At 45.0% G+C, this 21,471-nt stretch overlaps 1 protein-coding gene across 1 annotated transcript; it reads left to right on the top strand.

Moving 5' to 3' along the window:
- Positions 1-1,065: 1,065 nt before the first annotated feature.
- Positions 1,066-19,543, top strand: LOC124144067 (nascent polypeptide-associated complex subunit alpha, muscle-specific form-like). Its single transcript, XM_046513306.2, has 9 exons — positions 1,066-1,117; positions 3,496-3,604; positions 5,655-5,749; positions 6,802-6,922; positions 8,143-8,212; positions 8,933-9,136; positions 11,061-11,190; positions 12,408-17,006; positions 18,616-19,543. Exons 1-9 carry the CDS (start codon positions 1,066-1,068, stop codon positions 18,726-18,728), a joined length of 5,493 nt encoding a protein of 1,830 aa, XP_046369262.2. The 3' UTR covers positions 18,729-19,543.
- Positions 19,544-21,471: the final 1,928 nt, after the last annotated feature.

Genomic DNA, 21,471 nt, shown 5'->3' with positions numbered 1-21,471 from the left:
TCCCCTCTGTTGGTTTTAAAAGACGACCAAATGGACCATGTGGTCTAAGGCGCCGCGATTCGCTGTGCAGAGTTGCGTCCCTTGGACACGCCAGAAACCTATGATTGTGGGTTCGAATCCCGGTTCGCCCCGATTATGTTTCTAGGTTTGTCAGCACCATACCCGTGCTCGTGGGTTTCACCGAAGTGGTAAACGTCTGAGACCTGCATCACTTCGGGCTTTCCTCCCACATTAAGCTGCCACGCCGTGATATAACTGGAATATTGTTAAAAGCGGCGTTAAACCTCACTCACTCACTCACTCACTCACTCACTACCTGGTGTTACCCAAAGTACTTCCGGTTATTCTGTTTTATTTCCGAATTGACCTGATTATTAGAACACGTAATCTCAATTCATTCACTCGCGAAATAACCTAATTATCTCCCAGTTAACATGAGTGAGTGAGTGAGTGAGTGACCGGGAGAGTTAGTATGGTTTTACGCCGCTTTTAGCAATATTCCAGCAATATCACGGCGGGGGACACAAGAAATGGGCTTCACTAATTGTACCCATGTCGGGAATCGAACCCGGGTCTTCGTCGTGACGAGCGAACGCTTTAACCACTAGGCTACCCGACCGCCCCCAGTTAACATAAGGGCGACTGGCTAACTTAGTGGTTAAATCGTCACGCCGAGAGCCGGGTTCGATTCCCCGCATGGGTACGATGTGTGAAGCCCATTTCTGGTATCCCCCGCCATGATATTGCTGGAATATTGTTTAAAGCGGAGTAAAATCATACTCACTCAGTTAACATACGATTCGAACCAGTTTTATTCTATCGCATATTTTGTTGTGAATTAATAACGGGGCGGTGGGGTAGCTTAGTGGATGGAGCGTTCGTTCATCACTCCTAAGGCCCGGGTTCGATTCCCCGAATGCATACAATGCAGGAGCAAATTTTTTGTGCCCCGCGCCGTGATTTTGCTGAAATATTGCCAATAGCGGCGTAAAATACCATTCACTCACTAACTCGCTTCTCAATAACGTGACTCAACTGAAATTATTTTAATGATATTCAGGTGCCATGTTCGCTGCCTTCCCCAGCAACGACACGTCGTCCCCGGGTGGTGCCTTAGGTAATACACGTGCAGCTGATGCACCCCTCTTAGATACGTCACAATTGTACTATATACTGAGTAAAAGAAATAACACATGTAAAATAATGTTTATCCTTTCGTTCAATTACATTATTCGTATAACAATTTCTTGTGGCACTTTCATCATCTTGTCCAACAAATTTGTTTTGTTTTTTTTGCTTTTTTTTGTTGCTTTTGTTTTGTTTTGTTTTTTGGTTTATTTATCTTTAAATATAAGGGCGCACGGATAGACCACCGGATTGTCTTGCCAAGACACGAATTTTTGTATCACTTTCATCTCCTTGTCCAACAAGTTTGCTATCTTCAAATTTAAGGGCGCAAGAATAAATCACCGGATTGTCTGGCCAAGAAACGAATTTTTGCATCACTTTAATCACCTTGTCCAAGAACTTTTTATCTTCAAATATAAGGGCACGCGGGGGCCAAAAACCTGTGATCGTGGCTCCACCCTGATTATGTTTCTAGGTTTGTCAGCACCAAACCCGTGCTCGTGGGTTTCACCAAAGTGGTAAATGTCTAAGACCTGCATCACTTCGGGCTTTCCTCCCACATTAAGCTGACACGCCGTGATATAACTGGATTACTGTTCAAAGCGGGGTTACTCACTCACTCATCCACTATAAAAATCAAATGGACCCGGGCTCTTAATTGAGGAAAAATGGCAGCTTATGATTTGTATATATTGTACACACTAGGTGCATAACTTTAATCCTCCCCCACATTTGGACAAGCGAGAATGACACTGGAGTCTTAAGCTGGTCGTTCCCTCGTTTGTCGCCCGAGTGCGAAGTCGGATCCTGCAGAAGCGCACGTAAAATCTCCAACGCCATCACATATTGTTTGCCCTCCCCTCTTGGCAGTCATGCTGAATGACGTTTATTTCTTTTCAAATCAAATCTCAAAGATGACGATCTCGTTTTGGGCTGTTTTTATATTAGTTAGCAATCCTTCAAAATTAATCTGTATCACATGTGTATTGATAGCGACATCACGTAATTACTGACGCATATTTTCAGCGTTGTCAGAAATATTTTATGTTATGTTCCATTCTCCTTCAACATAAAGTGTGCGGGGTTAGGGCATGCGGAGTTGTCTCCCTTAACCGTGACAGGATTCTCCTGGATCATTGTCATGGACACGTCATGATATACCGAGCAAAGGTTAAAACGGCGTCAAACCCAAACACTCACTCATATTGTCACAACTGTAGTGAGTGAGTATGGTTTTACGCCGCTTTTAGCAATATTCCAGCCATACCACGGCGGGGGACACCAGAAATGGGCTTCACACATTGTACCCATGTCGGGAATCGAACCCGGGTCTTCGGCGTGCCGAGCGAACGCTTTAACCACCATGCTACCCGACCGCCCCGTCACACCTGTCATATCCGCCTATTGTCACATCTGTCATATCCGCCTATTGTCACACCTGTCATATCCGCCCATTGTCACACCTGTCATATCCGCCTATTGTCACACCTGTCATATCCGCCTATTGTCACACCTGTCATATCCGCCTTTTGTCACACCTGTCATATCCGCCTATTGTCACACCTGTCATATCCGCCCATTGTCACACATGTCATATCCGCCCATTGTCACACCTGTCATATCCGCCTATTGTCACACCTGTCATATCCGCCTATTGTCACACCTGTCATATCCGCCTATTGTCACACCTGTCATATCCGCCTTTTGTCACACCTGTCATATCCGCCTATCGTCACACCTGTCATATCCGCCTATTGTCACACCTGTCATATCCGCCTATTGTCACACCTGTCATATCCGCCTATTGTCACACCTATCATATCCGCCTATTGTCACACCTGTCATATCCGCCCATTGTCACACCTGTCATATCTGCCTATTGTCACACCTGTCATATCCGCCTATTGTCACACCTGTCATATCCGCCTATTGTCACACATGTCATATCCGCCCATTGTCACACCTGTCATATCTGCCTATTGTCACACCTGTCATATCCGCCTATTGTCACACCTGTCATATCCGCCTATTGTCACACCTGTCATATCCGCCTATTGTCACACCTGTCATATCTTCCTATTGTCACACCTGTCATATCCGCCTGTTGTCTCACCTGTCATATCTGCCTATTGTCCGTCACACCTGTCATATCCGCCTATTGTCACACCTGTCATATCTGCCTATTGTCACACCTGTCATATCGCCTATTGTCACACCTGTCATATCCGCCTATTGTCACACCTGTCATATCCGCTTATTGTCACACCTGTCATATCCACTTATTGTCTCACCTGTCATATCTGCCTATTGTCCGTCACACCTGTCATATCCGCCTGTTGTCTCACCTATTGTTTCCGACTGTTGCAGCCTATGCGAGCAGACAGCAAGTGTGCAGTGGGGTGCTTCTTGACATGGATATGTGTCTGACCCTCAAACAACAGCAGCTGATTGATCACTACCGAGCGCTAGATGCAAGGTGAGCTACTCGTCAAAGATTTGGCTTGTTTGTTTGTTTGTTTGTTTGTTTTTTGTTTAACGCCGCACTCAGCAATATTCCAGCTATATGACGGCGGTCTGTAAATAATCGAGTCTGGGTCAGACAATCCAATGATTGACATCATGAGCATCGATCCACCCAATTGGGATACGGACGTGCATCAACGAGCCTGACCACCCGATCCCGTTAGTCGCCTCTTACGACAAGCATAGACGCCTTTTGCGGCAAGCAGGGTTTCTGAAGACCAATTCTACCCCGGAATCTTCACGGGTCACTCGTCAGTGGTGAAACCCTCGTAGAGATTCGGGCTAGAATTGGTCCCCAGCAACCCATGCTGGTGGTAAGAGGGGCTTAATAGATCAGGTGGTCGGGCTTGGTGACTCGATGGATTGTGTATCATCGTACCCCGACGGTGGGGATCGTTGCTCATAATATCAATCACTGGATGGTCTTGTCCAGAATCGATTATTAATAAGACGCCGTAATAAAGTTTAAATGTTGCTGCGTGAGGTGTTAAAGTATCATGAAAAATAGTAATATATGTTTTTTACATCACTATGTAGCCAGTATGATGTTCAATGCGTTGACAGCCTCCTTGGTCTACTGGTAGGTCCGGAGTTCGATCCCCGACCGAGTGATACCAAAATACGTTAAAAGATGGTACTTGTTGTTTCCCTGCCTGGCGCTCGGCATTAAAGGGCTAAAACAAGGACTGGTCGGCTCGGAGTCGGTATATTGTATCTGAGTGGGGTATTCATGTTAAACTGCGGCATGGTATCTCATTGAGCTAGCACTATAAATCGGCATCAGTCCGGACGAGTACAAGCAGCCACACAAACACACACGTACATGCACGTCGCTATATAAGTGCAATAATTATAGACGCGACATTGAACCCCATTTCACCTCACCTCAATACTTTGGTCGAGAAAAAATGTTTGAAAACGTAAATTTGGCGCTGTTGCGTTTAATCAAAAGAACGTATTTTGAGGTCTGCATTTGTAACAGCCAAAACGAATCTTAAAAGCGCTAACGAGGAGGCGTGGCTTGATCAGCACGACCGGCTAGGCCTGCAAGATAATTGGATATAACCACCATCCGGGTACAGAATATACGCGATCGTTTCATTGGTTGTGGGGACACCTATGCTGTACATATTACAACAACATATAATACCGGTATGGATTCCACGTATGTCAAGACTATGGTTAGTGGGCGTGTCAAGTAATCTTGAGTTTTAACATTGCAAGATATTATCCTTTTTAATTTTAATTGTAGGAAGTTGTTTTTTTGTTTATTTGTTGTTTCTTGCCGCACACAGCAATATATAATATCCGTAAAAAATCGAGTCTGGACCAGACAATCCAGTGATTGACATCATGAGCATCGAACAGCCAATTGTGGCGCCTTTGACGTCTGGGCCCGCCGCGCCCCGTCTATACAAGAATTGACTTTAATACTTGTATCTTTTTGCGTTTATAGAGGTCTAAATGTCAAAAACGAGGTCCACACTTTGAATAAATCCGCGTTTTAATACGATTTTACGGTCACCAATGTGTGAATATCTTATTTGCATATAGGGGGAAAATATTTCTCCATATTTAGACCCTTCGGTTGTCATGACATGGTTTTGTATCTACAATTTAGAAGACATTATGTGTTTATATCTTCGAGGGTATTGACATACGTTTCAAACCAATGAGTGAGTGAGTGCGTATGGTTCTAGTAATATCCCAGAAATATCACAAAGGGGCACACCAGAACGGGTACAGACATTGTCCCCACCGTAAAGAATCGAACCCAAGCCTTGCGTGACGAGCAAACACTTTAACCACTAGGCCACCCTACCTCCCCTGAAACCAATGGGTATCGGGTATCAGGGCATTGACAAGTCACAGGTGGTTTGTTGACAATAACTATGTAAACATATAATTTTTGTTTATTTGAATATTACACGAAAATGCTTACGGTATCCGAATAAATCTGTGCCACCATGACGTCACGTCTGTCACATTGTGACTGTTTTCAGAAGTCCGAGACGCTGGAAGAGGAAAGCCCTGACCGCCTTGTCGTCACGATGGTTAGAGAAGGAGATTCCCTACGAAATTAAAACAGGGATATTCAGTGAGTTGTTCCGCCAGTGGACCCGTGAAGATCCGGGGTAGAATAGGTCTTCAGCAACCCATGCTTGCCGTAAAAGGCGACTATGCATGTCGTAAAAGGCGACTAACGGGATCGGGTGGTCAGTCTCGCTGACTTGGCTGATGCATGTCATCGATCCCAGTTGGATGGATCGATGCTCATGATATCAATCACTGGATTGTCTGGTCCAGACTCAATCATGTACAGACCGCCGTCATATAGCTGGAATATTAGCTGGAGTGCGGCGTTAAACAATATTCCAGCTATATGACGGCGGTTTGTAAATAATCGAGTCTGGACCAGACAATCGAATGATTGACATCATGAGCATCGTTCCATGCAAATGGAATACGATGACATGCATGCCAAGTCAGCGAGCCTGACCACCCGATCTCGTTAGTCGCTTCTTTCGACCAGCATAGTCGCCTTTTACAGGAAGCATGGGTTGCTGAAGACCTACTCTAACGGGATGCTGACGCTGATACTCCGAGTTAGAGTAGGTTCCCAGCAACCTATGTTTGTAAGTGGTGACTTGATGGATCGGGTGGTCAGACTCGGTTACTTGGTTGATTACATTTATCGCAATCTGAGGGCGTTGATCGGTGCTTACAACATCAGTCATTGGTTTATCTAGTCCGAATAGTTACAGACCACCGTTATACCCTCACACACTCTCTCACAGACACAGAAACATACATACGCACGCACAAACATAAACACGCACGCACGCACGCACACATAAAACAGTGCAACATTTGCAAACATGACCATTCCGTTCCCGATGAAATCAGAAACACACACAAACACAAACACGTACGCACGTACGCACGCACACATGCACGCACTCACGCGCAAGCAAGCGCACACACACAAGCACGAACGCACTCACGCGCAAGCAAGTACACACATACACACATAAAACAGAGAAACATCTGCAAACATGAAGATTCCGTTCCCGACGAAATCATTCGGGTGTTTACTGTATAATACAGTTGAAGAGATCGTCTGTTTAACATACACTTGTCTCTAACCAGATGTCAAAGAAGTCGAGACGATCCACGCGTCCATGAGGGAGTGGGAGAAGGAGACGTGCATCACGTTCCGCCCAGCTAATTCCAAAGACAAGGATAAGGCAGTCATCAACACCGGATCCGGGTACGATATTCAAAACCTCATATGTCTTCAGCAACCCATGCTTGTCTCCGATGAGTGAGTGAGTGAGTTAAAGTTTAACGTCACATCGGCAATATTTCAGCCATATATCGTGACGAACTTGTCCCCGATGAAGATCCGGAGTAGAATAGGTCTTCAGCAACCCATGCTTGCCGTAAAGGGTGACTACGCTTGTGGTAAGAGGCGACTAACGGGATCGGGTGGTCAGGCTCGCTGACTTGGTTGATGCATGTCATCGATCCCAATAGCGTGGATCGATGCTCATGACGTCAATCACTGGATTGTCTCGTCCAGACTCGATTATTTACAGACCGCCGTCATATAGCTGGAATATTGCTGAGTGCGGCGTTTAACAACAAACAAACAAACAAAACCTCATACCAGGGACCGTATTCGTGGTCTGGTAGTCGGGTAGCCAAGTGGTTAATGCGTTCGCTGGGTGCGATTCCCTATGTGGGTACAGTGCGTGAAGCCCATTTCTGGTGTCTTCCACCGTGAAATTGCTGGAATATTGCAAAAGCGGGGACGCCAGAAATGGGCTTCACACATTGTACCCATGCTGGGAATCAAACCCGAGTCTTCGGCGTGACGAGCGAACGCTTTAACCACTAGGCTACCACACGCCCCCTCGTTGTTTTTAAATAGGTACTAACGGGGTGAGTGAGTATGGTTTTACGCCGCTTTTAGCAATATTCCAGCAATATCACGGCGGGGGACACCATAAATGGGCTTCACACATTGTACCCTGGCGTGAATCGAACCCGGGTCTTCGGCGTGACGAGCGAACGCATTAATCACTAGGCTACCCGACCGCCCCAAAGACCGCCGTCATACAGCTGGAATACTCCTGAATGCGGCGTTAAACAGCAGACAAAACGTCTCCCGGAGAGCCATATTTTAGTTCCGTCGAATTCTAATCCACTAAGTAAGTCTGTTAGAGTCACGGGGGAGGTCGGGTAGCCTAGTGGTTAAAGCGTTCGCTCGTCACGCCGAAGACCCGGGTTCGATTCCCGACATGGGTACAATGTGTGAAGCCAATTTCTGGTGTCCCCCGCTGTGATATTGCTGGAATATTGCTAAAAGCGGCGTAAAAACCATACTCACTCACTCACTGTTAGAGTCACGAGACAGATCATGCCCGAGAAAGTATCTTTTTAAAAAGTAGAATAAAATGATGATAGAACGTGGCTTTTATTTTACAGATGCTTCTCTCGAATCGGTCGGGTTGGTGGCGAACAGGAAATTACACTCGGACCAGGAAACTGTAGAACGGTAGGTCTGATCCCTAGGCATGCCGGGTAAAAATACAAGCCCCCAGCATGTCTGTCGGAAGAGGCTGCTAAATAGATCGAGTGGTCAGGCTCGGATATTTGGCTGAAGCATGCCTCCGTATCCCAAATGCGTGGATCGATGCTCATGGTGTCAATCACTGGTTTGCCTGGTGCACTACCGATTATTTACAGACCGCCGTCATATAGCTGGAACATTGGGGTAGAATAGGTCTTCAGTAACCCATGCTTGCCGTAAAAGGCGACTATGCTTGTCGTAAGGGGCGACTAACGGGATCGGTAGGTCAGGCTCGGTGACTTGGTTGATGCATGTCATCGTATCCCAATGGCGTGGATCGATGTTCATGATGTCAATCACTGGATTGTCTGGTCGAGATTCGATTACTTACAGACCGCCGTCATAAAGCTGGAATATTGCTGAGTGCGGCGTTAAACAACAAACAAACAAACAATAGATCTCCTTTCACGCCGATGTTAACAGTATTCAGTGTAAGCTTCGCGTACAGGAGAGATGTAGGTCTTTGACATTTACCACTTTGGTGAAACCCACGAGCAGGGGCGTGGTGCTGACAAACCTAAAAACTAAATCAGGGCGAACCAGGATTCGAACCGACAATCATAAGTTTCTGGCACGCCTAAGGGACGCAACTCTGCGAGTTTGGGTGCCTCTTATATTAAAATGACGACGCTTGTCCCATTTCAGAAAAAGGTAGTTATGCACGAGCTTGGCCATGCGTTAGGCCTTATTCACGAACACCAGCGTTCTGACCGCGACGACCACGTCTACATCAACATGACGAGCGTCAAGCCGTTGTTCGTGCCACAGTTCAAGATGATCAGCAAACGCTTGGTGGAGACGGAGGATGTCCAGTATGACTACATGTCGCTCATGCATTATGGGAAATCGGTAGGTCCATATCCGGTTGTAACTGAATAAATAACAACAAATACTTCTACGTCAGGTGAACTTCGCCTGTGTGTGCGTGCGTGCGTGCGTGCGTGCGTGTTTGCGTGTGTGTGTGTGTGGCTGCTTGTACTAGTTTGGACTTGATGCCGGCTTTATAGTGCTAGCCCACTGAGACCATGCCGCAGTTTAACATGAAAACCCCACTCAGACACAGTATACTGACTCCGGGCCGACCAGTCTTTGTTTTAGCCCTTTAATGCCGAGCGTCAGGCATGGCGACAACAAGTACCACCTTTTAACGTCTTTTGGAATGACGCGGCCGGGGAGCTATTGATAGACCTGGCATAGACATATTATACGATCTCAACAAAATAAGTTTTCGACTCTGATGTATTAATTCATTAGGATGGATGCTAACGTAAACTCCAATATTCAGCCTTGGTTATGTAATTTAGAATGTTTATTAAGCTCCTGTGGCCTGATCCAAGTTTATGATATGCCATGTAATTTTAACACCAAGTGGCTAGTCTCGTCTGTGGAAAGAAAATTGACCGATCATTTTCTACAATCCTGGAGAAGTTCAATATTGTCGAGTCCAAAAGGTTTCTATTATAAATATCTTAAAGAAGTGCCAATATTTGAAAACTATCTCTACCTACCTAAATCTGTTAATTACCCGCTCTTAAAATTTCGCACTATAATACTCACGTAAATGAAAAAAACCTGTTTTTCGATCTCAGATTTTTTAAATAAATGCAGTTAATATGCAAAATATATAAATATTCAAACAACTCAATTAGCACTAATTCGGCCTTGGCACAAATACAGCGTATCAAAGGTTTTTATGTCTTTTTACACGTAAAAGTGTGTAAAAATATGAACAAAACAGACTATTGTGAAACTGAGCATAACCAGGTGTAAGTAGATCAAGGTGAATGTCCATGACCTATGACACCTTGACGACAGGTGAAAACAGGTGCTTGAAACCCACGTGCATGTGATTTGTCAGTGGTTAGTGATTTGTGAGTGGCATTGTGGGATAGTGAATCATCGTCAAAATATCAGAACGTAAAAGTAACATGTTCCCTTCTCAAACAACAACTTACATGTCATTATTATTATGTACATAAACATAGCTGTTATTTTTATTGTTGTTTTGATCACTTTTTTCCAGGCTAATCTGCATAATGCCTATAGCCTGTTTCTGCCATGTCAATTTGGACTTAGTTTTATTTTTGAATGTTGAAAGTGCCTACAAATTATCTCCTGTAAAGTACATTTTGTATTGAGCACTGAGATAAAACTAGCAAATCCAGACTAGTACTTTTCCAGTTGTTTTGTTATTTCGTATTTACATCTACGTAATGCTTTGTGTCGATCATTAAATCCAGCAAAACAGGGTTTTTTTCATTTCCATGAGTACTTTAATAACCACAATTTACCAGTCGAGACTGGCCGCTGGAATAATGTACCCAGAGAACAACGTCTAGGTTCTCTCTGTAACTCCCCGGCAACAGCTGATGAATTCCATTATATATTTCGATGTCAAGCTTTTGGCCCAGTCGTCTAAGGCGCCGCGATTCGCTGTGCAGAGTTGCGCCCCTTGGGCACGCCAGAAATCTATGATTGTGGGTTCGAATCCCGGTTCGCCCCGATTATGTTTCTAGGTTTGTCAGCACCATACCCGTGCTCGTGGGTTTCACCGAAGTGGTAAACGTCTGAGACATGCATCACTTCGGGCTTTCCTCCCACATTAAGCTGACACGCCGTGATATAACTGTAATACTGTTAAAAGCGGCGTTAAACCCAACTCACTCACTCACTCACTCACTTAAATTTTGAAAATCATTTGGACTAAACTGTTTCCAGTGGGCCTCGCCGCTGTGTCAGTATTATTGTATTCATCAACCTTGTTCTCCTTCAGTTCTTCTCCATCGATGGAAAAAAGGTGACAATCAAGACCCTTGATCCAAAATACCAGGATGTGATTGGCCGGGTAGAGTCGTTGTCCTTCACAGACATAAAGTCCATCAACCTTATGTACAAGTGTGCAGGTTGGTAGAGCCCCCTGTCGGAATAGCAAAGAACGATAACTCTGAGGGCATCTTCGCGAACTGCTTGTGATAGATCAGAAACCATTACCTTTGATTTTGGGTATTTGTGTTGAGAGGCAATACTTTTTCCACCACTGCGTGAAGACCTACATTGTTTTCGGAAGGAAAGAGCTGAATTATCTTTTCCAAAACCTTTTTTTTCATTCAGAGTGTCATAATTTTCTTTCTTTTCCATAAAATCTAATAGTGAGGCACCATTAGTTTCAAGTATTTTCTATCTTCCTGAGGCAGTGGAGTTAACTGACTAAGTCCAGTTTCATTCCTTGCCGAACTAGGCTGGAATTCCGGGGTTACACTTTGTCTGGATTAACGAGTCTATGCATAGTCCAATCAAAACCGCGCAACGAACTAGACAGCCGGTTTAACGTGCAGATTTTCGTCGACTGCAGGATTTGCAAAGCATGTGTATGTCGACATATATTTTTCAAATCTGTTCATGTTTTTGATCAAATTTTTCAAATGATTTAATGCACTTCGCGAGGTCAGACCCGTTTTGTTACATCAGAAACCTTGATTATCGATCAGATTGTCTTTACTGGGCGCTCCCATTTTGTTTGAAGCAACTATAAGTGATATAAGACGTGGATTCTGATTGATTTTTTTCACTTTGTCAGAATATCAAATAGCCAGTCCCTCTTGACACTCCGATAATTCCGTCAATCAAAAGGAATATAGTACACACTGATAGGCATTGAATTTAATTAAAATGAAATCCCGTTTGTTTAAATAGACTCAAGAGTACACAATTTGGAAAAAAGTGTGCCTCAATTATGCGTCCCTCTCCCCACAAACATTGTTGAATGAATATATTTTATTGAATTATAACTAACCCATTCTAAGAAATATTGAAAGCTATTTTCAATCGAAGAACCGCTTGAAAATTCCGCTGATCGAACGTTAATTGATTAAGCAATTATCTGTGTGGGGTTGTCTCCCTTCTATATACATACAACAAGAGATAACAGCATCATTATCAACAGTTGTATTATGCTACTTGAAAAAGTTGAAGAACACCAAATTGTTTCACTGTTGGTATTGCAACACACAACCTTTCCATTGTTGTTTTTCGTTAACCTGTTGGGTTGTATATATCTAAAACTCCTTAACACTAAACTGTTATTATCTTCTAGCATCTTAATTTATTATTTTCATTCCAGAGTTTTGCCCTCGCCGTGTGACGTGTATCAATGGGGGGTACCAAGGCCCGAGCTGCAAATGTGTCTGCCCTAAACCTTCAGTGTCCTGCGAAAGTAGCGAGCCTCTTAAATCCGACACCACAGGGTTTTCAGGGACGTATGTACCGTTTCATTCCTACACAGCTTCAGCCAATAGAACCGACCCCCCTGTCGAGGCAGAAGAAGCTGCTAACCTCATTGGAAGCAACCCTTGGTTGGGCAGCCAGAAACCTCAAGGTCAACCAGATAAACCCATTCTGAAGGTGACCGATCGCCAAACACAGGGGCAGAATGAGGTAATTTTTATGTCCACGGCAAACATTTCTGCTGCACTTGCAACCTTGGTACCAGAGAAAAGCCAAACAATCGATCTTTCTTCACCAGCAAGCTACCAGCAAGCAGCAGATACACTCGGAGGGCCTTCTGTTACGCATCTCTACCTTTCAGATCTGGTTAGAAATCGTTCCAAGACATCACAGTACCCTTCAGATTTAGTTGGACAACCTACACCTTCAACTTCACTTCTAATGACAGCCAACTACACTTCAGATACAGCTGGACAACCTTCCATGACAGCCAACTACACTTCAGATACAGCTGGACAACCTTCCATGACAGCACGCTACCCTTCGGATTCAGCTGGACAACCGTCCATGACAGCACGCTACCCTTCATTTACAGCTGGACAACCTTCCATGACAGAACGCTACCCTTCAGATACAGCTAGACAACCTTCCATGACAGCACGCTACCCTTCGGATACAGCTGGACAACCGTCCATGACAGCACGCTACCCTTTGGATACAGCTGGACAACAGTCCATGACAGCACGCTACCCTTCAGTTACAGCTGGACAACCTTCCATGACAGCACGCTACCCTTCAGATACAGCTAGACAACCTTCCATGACAGCACGCTACCCTTCGGATTCAGCTGGACAAGCTTCCATGACAGCGGGCTACCCTTCAGATACAGCTGGACAACCTTCCATGACAGCACGCTACCCTTCAGATACAGCTAGACAACCTTCCATGACAGCACGCTACCCTTCGGATACGGCTGGACCACCTTCCATGACAGCACGCTACCCTTCGGATTCAGCTGGACAACCTTCCATGACAGCACGCTACCCTTCAGATACAGCTGGACAGCCTTCCATGACAGCACGCTACCCTTCAAATACAGCTGGACAACCTTCCTTGACATCGCGCTTCCCTTCAGATACAGCTGGACAACCTTCCTTAACAGCACGCTACCCTTCAAATACAGGTAGACAACCTTCCATGACAGAACGCTACCCTTCAGATACAGCTGGACAACCTTCCATGACAGAACGCTACCCTTTAGATACAGCTGGACAACCGTCCATGACAGCACGCTACCCTTCAGATACAGCTGGACAACCTTCCATGACAGCACGCTACCCTTCAGATACAGCTGGACAACCTTCCTTGACAGCACGCTACCCTTCAAATACAGGTAGACAACCGTCCATGACAGCACGCTACCCTTCAGATAGAGCTAGACAAGCTTCTATGACAGCACGCTACCCTTCAGATACAGCTGGACAAGCTTCCATGACAGCACGCTACCCTTCAGATACAGCTGGACGACCTTCCATGACAGCACGCTACCCTTCAGATACGGCTGGACAACCTTCAATGACAGAACGCTACCCTTCGGATACAGCTAGACAAGCTTCCATGACAGCACGCTACCCTTCAGATACAGCTGGACAACCTTCAATGACAGCACGCTACCCTTCAGATACAGCTGGACCACCTTCCATGACAGACCGCTACCCTTCAGATACAGCTGGACAACCTTCCATGACAGCACGCTACCCTTCAGATACAGCTGGACCACCTTCCATGACAGCACGCTACCCTTCAGATACAGCTGGACCACCTTCCATGACAGCACGCTACCCTTCGGATACAGCTGGACCACCTTCCATGACAGCACGCTACCCTTCAGATACAGCTGGACAACCTTCCATGACAGCACGCTACCCTTCAGATACGGCTGGACAACCTTCCATGACAGCACGCTACCCTTCAGATACGGCTGGACAACCTTCCATGACAGCACGCTACCCTTCGAATACAGCTGGACAACTGTCCATGACAGCACGCTACCCTTCAGATACAGCTGGACAACCTTCCTTGACAGCACGCTTCCCTTCGGATACGGCTGGACAACCTTCCATGACAGCACGCTACCCTTCAAATACAGCTGGACAACCTTCCTTGACAGCACGCTACCCTTCAAATACAGCTGGACAACCTTCCTTGACAGCACGCTACCCTTCAAATACAGCTGGACAACCTTCCATGACAGCACGCTACCCTTCAGATACAGCTAGACAACCTTCCATGACAGCACGCTACCCTTCAGATACAGCTAGACAACCATCCATGACAGCACGCTACCCTTCGGATACAGCTAGACCACCTTCCATGACAGCACGCTACCCTTCGGATACAGCTAGACAACCTTCCATGACAGCACGCTACCCTTCAAAACCAGTCAGTCAACCTTCCAAATCGTCAAATCCAGTAAGACAACCTCAAATGACATCGCGCTACCCTTCGAACTCAGAGAGGCAACAACCAGTCACATCCCAATACATGCCAAATCCGGCTGGACGACCTTCAATGACGGCTCGCTACCCGCCGGGCCGGGTTGGGCAACCTTCCATACCAGCAGGTTACCCTTCAAGTTCGAGCAGGCGAAGCCTAAGTCTCGGAAGAACTGGTCGTCGTGGTGTGGAAAGAAGACTTCAGTCAGTTGTAAAGCAAGATCCTAGACCACAATACGGGCCCTATGCCAACCGACAAGCACAGAGAACCGAGGTTCCTGGTCAGGTATACCCAAGACGGCCAGACGCCCAGGCTTCAAGAAACGGTCCGTTCAACAGACCAGCGCAACGAAGTCAGGTACCGAACGCACCAGAGGAACATTTCAGGTTTCACATTCCCGGTGACGTGATTCTCTCAGCCCTCCATGATGCTGTCAAAGAAATCAGTGGACGCATGCCATCGCCTTCCGCGCCATGGGCTGCAGGTAGCTTCCAACGACCACAGCCACAAAAACAGCCAGGGCCACAACAGATGCAACCGCAACCCCAACCGCAAACGCAAACGCAAACGCAACCAGAAGAGCCAGAACCATTGCAACAGATAAATCCCCAAGAACCACAATCAAACTTGCAGTCTCAATTACAGTTTTTGGATTCCCAACAGCCACCACGAGTTCAGCCTCAGTCTGGAAATGAAACTCAAACTCCACCACAACCACAACCACAACCACAACTCCAAACTCAACAAGAACCACAAACTCAACCACAACGGTTGAGTTTTCCTAGTCCACCACAACCAAACCCACAACCACAACCACAACCACAACCGCAAACACAAAGACAGATTCCACCAGAAAAACAATCACAAACTGAATCACAGTTGATGAGTTTTCATAGTCCACAACAGCCACAAAGCCAACCTCAACCACAACCTCAACCACAACCTCAACCACAACCTCAACCACAACTGTTGAGTGTTAATAATTCACAACAACCACAACCACAACCTCAACAGCAACCTCAACCCCAAAGACAAATTTCACCAGAAATACAATTACAAACTCAACCCCAACCACTATCCCAAAGAGAGGTCCAACCTCAACCACAACTGTTGAGTGTTGATAATTCACCACAACAACAACCTCAACAGCAACCTCAACCCCAAAGACAAATTTCACCAGAATTACAATTACAAACTCAACCCAAACCACTATCCCAAAGACAGGTCCAACCTCAACCAAAACAGTTGAGTGTTGATAATTCACCACAACCACAACCACAACCGCAACCTCAACAGCAACCTCAACCCCAAAGACAAATTTCACCAGAATTACAATTTCAAACTCAACCCCAACCACTATCCCAAAGACAGGTCCAACCTCAACCACAACTGTTGAGTGTTAATAATCCACCACAACCACAGCCACAACCTCAACCACAACCACAACCACAACCGAAACCGCAACCTCAACAGCAACCTCAACCCCAAAGACAAATTTCACCAGAAATACAAACTCAACCCCAAACACTAACTCAAAGACAGGGCCAACCTCAACCACAACCTCAACGCCTTCAGCCATGGCCGCAGCAGCGATCTCAAATGTATTCTCGCCAGCAATCTCAACCTCAGCGTTTTCCAACAAGTCAAAGGCGTCAATTCAGGCGAAATGGCCCACGAGAGAATCTAGCTGGACGTCAAATACCTCAGATCAGGCGACGAAATCCAGAATTGGTTAGATCCAGAAGACCAATAAGGCTGGAGGCTTCCGTTCCCCGAGGACAACAAAGGCGTGTCCAACCAAGCGTTCAAGAACGACAGACAGTCCATCGCATCAAAGTAAAACTTATGAATTCACAACGAGAGAGAGCCGCGCCAAGGGACGGACAGTGGCCATTAAGACAAGGCCAGATTCGAGGTCAAAATCGAGGTCGCACTGGCACGATGAGGTCTACGGGAGCATCGAGGCCAACTGATGCTGCTTCAGGTCAGGGAACACGTGGTGAGTAATGTCAATATTAAATATGATACATGTTAATGGTGTAAACATTTGCATATGTCGCCTCTTACGACAAGCATAGTCGCCTTTTACGGCAAGTATGGGTTGCTGAAGACCTATTCTTCCCCGGATCTTCATATAATTACAGAGTACAGAACGAACGTCACGCTATGTAAAGTATGGGAGTTTCGATCACCTTAGCGTTATTTCAGTTGCAGAGTAACAATTCGTTGAAAAATCAAAAGAAACACGACTCCCCCAGTGTATTTCATGGGGGGTTTAGAATTCGGTATACTGCTTAGGTTTAGAGGCACCGGATGCTGTAGTGACTTTTACATTTTATTTGTAAACCGCTGAACCCGTGAAGATCCGGGGTAGAATAGGTCTTCAGCAACCCATGCTTGCCGTAAAAGGCGACTATGCTTGTCGTAAAAGGCGACTAACGGGATCGGGTGGTCAGGTTCGCTGACTTGGTTGATGCATGTCATCGTATCCCAATTGCGTGGATCGATGCCCATGATGTCTATCATTGGATTGTCTGGTCCAGACCCGATTATTTACAGACCGCCGTCATATAGCTGGAATATTGCTGAGTGCGGCGTTAAACAACATGAAACTGTATCTGAAACTGTAAACCACTGGGCAAAAGAAAGTAGACATCCATGGCGGCTAAAACTGAAACAAACAAGATATGGTTATACGATGGAGATGTACTTGATACAGGTATCTTTGCTATTTGGAAGTCTTTTAGGGCCATTTGGTTTGTTTTTTTAAATTCGGTACTATCCTGAAATTTCAAGATACTAACTTGCAATTTCATGGTACTAAGTTGAAATTTCAAGATACTGTATCTTAAAATTTCAACGTAGTATCTTGAAATTTCAAGATCATTATCTTGAAATTTCAGCTTATGTATCTTGAAATTTCAACTAATTATCTTGAAATTTTAACATAACATCTTAAAATTTTAGGTTAGTATCTTAAAATTTCAAGAAAATAAAATGGCTCTAAAAGGCTTTCGTATTGCTGTGTTTCACCCGAGTAAAGTTTTAATAACGTTTGTATTTTTAATCAAACCCAATTTTCAATTGTATACTTTCTTTTGCCCGTCAGTTTGTCCTAAAAATATTATTTGTGCCAGCTAGAAAACAAATCCAGCGAAAGAATTATTTTCTCTCGTTGGCCTATTGTATAATTCATCCGTCTTCCCTTCAAATATATGTCAGGCAATGGGTATCCTCGTGGTTAAAGGGTTATTTGGTCACGCTGAAGACTGGTTCGATTCCTCACAAGGGCCACAAGTTCTGTGTTAATGTACGCACACACACACACACACACACACACACACACACACACACACTTTACCTGCTAGGAGTGAGTAAGTATGGTTTTACGTCGCCCTCAGCAACATTCCAGCAACATCACAGCGGAGGTCACCAGAAAAAAACTTCGCACATTGTACCCATGTGGGACATCGAACGCTTTCACCACAAGGCTACTCCACCACCCCAACCTGTGATTGTCGTAAATAGTGTCATTAAAATCCTTAACGCCCAAACAATGCATCGTTATATCCACTAACTTGTGTTACACACGTGGTTGTATTTTCCAGGTGCTCGGTGTTTCGACATCATGAGTTCATGCCGTCAGTTTGCTGACCCCCACATTTGCAGTAAATCGGACTTCGTGAGGAATAACTGTCGCCGAGCTTGTCAGAGTTGCTAAATTATGATTGGTCGGTTGATCTGCTAATGGGAGCGGTCGCAGAACTTGTCAAATTTAGTGAAGAGTGATTGGTCAGTTGATCAGGTCAAGGTCATATGTGATCCACCAATGGTGATGGTGAAATTGCGAGACAGTGTCCAGTATTTGTTTTTCGCATTGTGCAATTTAAATAATTATTTATTCAGTAAGGTAACGGTGATTGGACGCAGTTGATGTGGTAGGTTTTCCGTACGATAAAAGTTATGGGTTCGAGCAAAGCATCGATATATCAAGGTATTCGAGACATAGGTCCTGACTCTTCCAGAATGCTTTCGATTTACGGAGGGATGAGCTTCGACAATCTTCAGACTGGTCAGGTTACAGAAACGTGCGGAAGTGTTCGAGTTATAATTAGTGGCGCATGAAGAAGGAACTTGCATGGTTCATAGGTCTTCGATATACCAAAACATTCGAGACAGACCAAGTTAATGTTCAAATGTAAGTGATTCCGGGCCAGGGAGACTTCGATATATAAAGACATTCGAGACCAATGTTGATAAAGATACAAATTAAGGGGTTCCTTAAGGGCCAGAAAGACTTCGATATATCGAGGCATTCGAGACAGATATGGTTAACGTTGCATGTAATAGTAAATACGTAAGGTTCAGGCCGCTACGGCTTTCGACACAAACCGGAAGTTCAATTTCGATCATTGAGTGAGTGAGTGAGTGAGTTGGGTTTAACGCCGCTTTTAACAGTATTCAATTTATATCACGGCGTGCCAGCTTAATGTGGGAGGAAAGCCCGAAGTAAAGCAGGTCTCAGACGTTTACCACTTCGGTGAAACCCACTAGCACGGGTATGGTGCTGACAAACCTAGAAACATAATGGGGGCGAACATGGATTCGAACCCACAATCATAGGTTTCTGGCGTGCCCAAGGGACGCAACTCTGCACAATGCCGATCATTGTATGTGTTACCACTGAGATTAACATGTTGAATACCCTTTGAGTATACTACCCGACTAACTACATACTTAAGTACAAATATAGTTTATCTTGGAATAATTTTATGTACGACTATCCGCTTCATCACTGGAGTTTCAATAAAGATTGGCAAAATATTGTTTTCTTATTTCTTATTTACAAAACACATGGGTACAATGCCTGAATCCCATCCTTGTTGTCCCGCTTTGGATTATATACTCCCCAGGGAGCTGAGAATGAAGTTGGTGTGCACACTGATCCACTGACCGGGGAAATATTGGTGTCGAACATGATATACATGTGAAATGGTTTGTTTGTTTTGTTTGTTTGTTTGTTTGTTTGTTTGTTTGTTGTTTTACGCCGCACACAGCAATATCCCAGCTATATGACGGCGGCCTGTAAATAATCGAGCCTAGACCAGACAATCTAGTGATTGATTTCATGAGCATCGATCCACGCAACTGGGTCAGTGATATACTTCAACAAAGTCAGCGAGCCTGACCACCCGATCCCGTTAGTCGCCTCTAACGACAAGCAAATTCGCCTTTTACGGCAAGCATGGGTTGCTGAAGACCTATTCTACCCCGGATCTTCACGGGTAACATGTCAAATGGAAAAGGACCAGTAGTAATAGTCAGACCAGCCACATAGCATACAGAATTCGGGTTCGGTTCATAATCGGTGCAATTTTGGTAATTGAACTTGCGACAGCTAGTCCTGGCGTAGCTAAGGGACACAACTCTGCATAGCGGTCTTCAGCACCGAGTATTTGTGTTTGCCACCACCATATTATGCTCGTGGGTTTCATCTCGGTGGTAAATATTGTCTTGCTCACCAGTATTACAGAGTTATCTGTCCATATTTGGCTCTCCGGTGTTAAAGAGTTATCTATCCTTGTCTGGCTCACAGGAATTACAGAGAATTACAGAGTTATCTGTCCATATTTGGCTCTCCGGTGTTAAAGAGTTATCTATCCTTGTCTGGATCACAGGAATTATAGAGTTATCTCCTGCCCGGCTTACAAGCGTTATAGTCTTATATCCTTGTATGGCTCACCGGCGTTATAGAGTTATCTATCCTTGTCAGGCTGACCGGTGTTACAGAGTTATCTCACCTTGAATGGCTCACTTGCGTTATAGAGTTATCTGCCCTTGTCAGGCTGACCGGTGTTACAGAGTTATCTATCCTTGTATAGCTCACCAGCGTTATAGAGTTATCTAACCTTGTCTGTCTGACTGGCGTTATAGAGTTATCTATCCTTGTCAAGTTGACCAGTGTTACAGAGTTATCTGTCCTTGCCTGGCTCACCAGCACGACAGAGTTATCTACCCTTGCCTTGCTCACCGTAGTTATAGAGTAATCTATCCTTGTCAAGCTGACCGGCGTCATAGAGTTATCTATCCTTGTCTAGCTCACCGGCAAGCTCCTTCCCAGCGCGTGACACCTTCGTTACACTCTCGGTGACATCACGGCCATCAGTGTGGGCGCGGCCATTACAAGAATCTTGAAATTTGCCCTCAAACCCCAAATGTAGTAACGTTGATACTTTTGTTTATGTCTTTGGGAATGCCATCATATTTTTATTGTGAAAAGGTTTACGACTGACCATGTTTTCCAGATGAATTTACTTTGTTGTTTTAATAATCAGATTGGTTCGAGATTGCAGAATAACGGAAAATCAACCAACTTCTCCCTTACATCTTACTATATCAATAACATGATAGTTTTAATGAAACAGAAATTCAAATTGACAAACGAAGAAAGTAATTTAGCAGCG

This window comes from Haliotis rufescens, unplaced genomic scaffold, assembly GCF_023055435.1.
Source record: "Haliotis rufescens isolate VD_foot unplaced genomic scaffold, xgHalRufe1.0.p SCAF_110, whole genome shotgun sequence".
Classification (NCBI taxonomy): Eukaryota; Metazoa; Mollusca; class Gastropoda; order Lepetellida; family Haliotidae; genus Haliotis; species Haliotis rufescens.
This window is presented reverse-complemented; position numbering and strand designations above follow the sequence as displayed.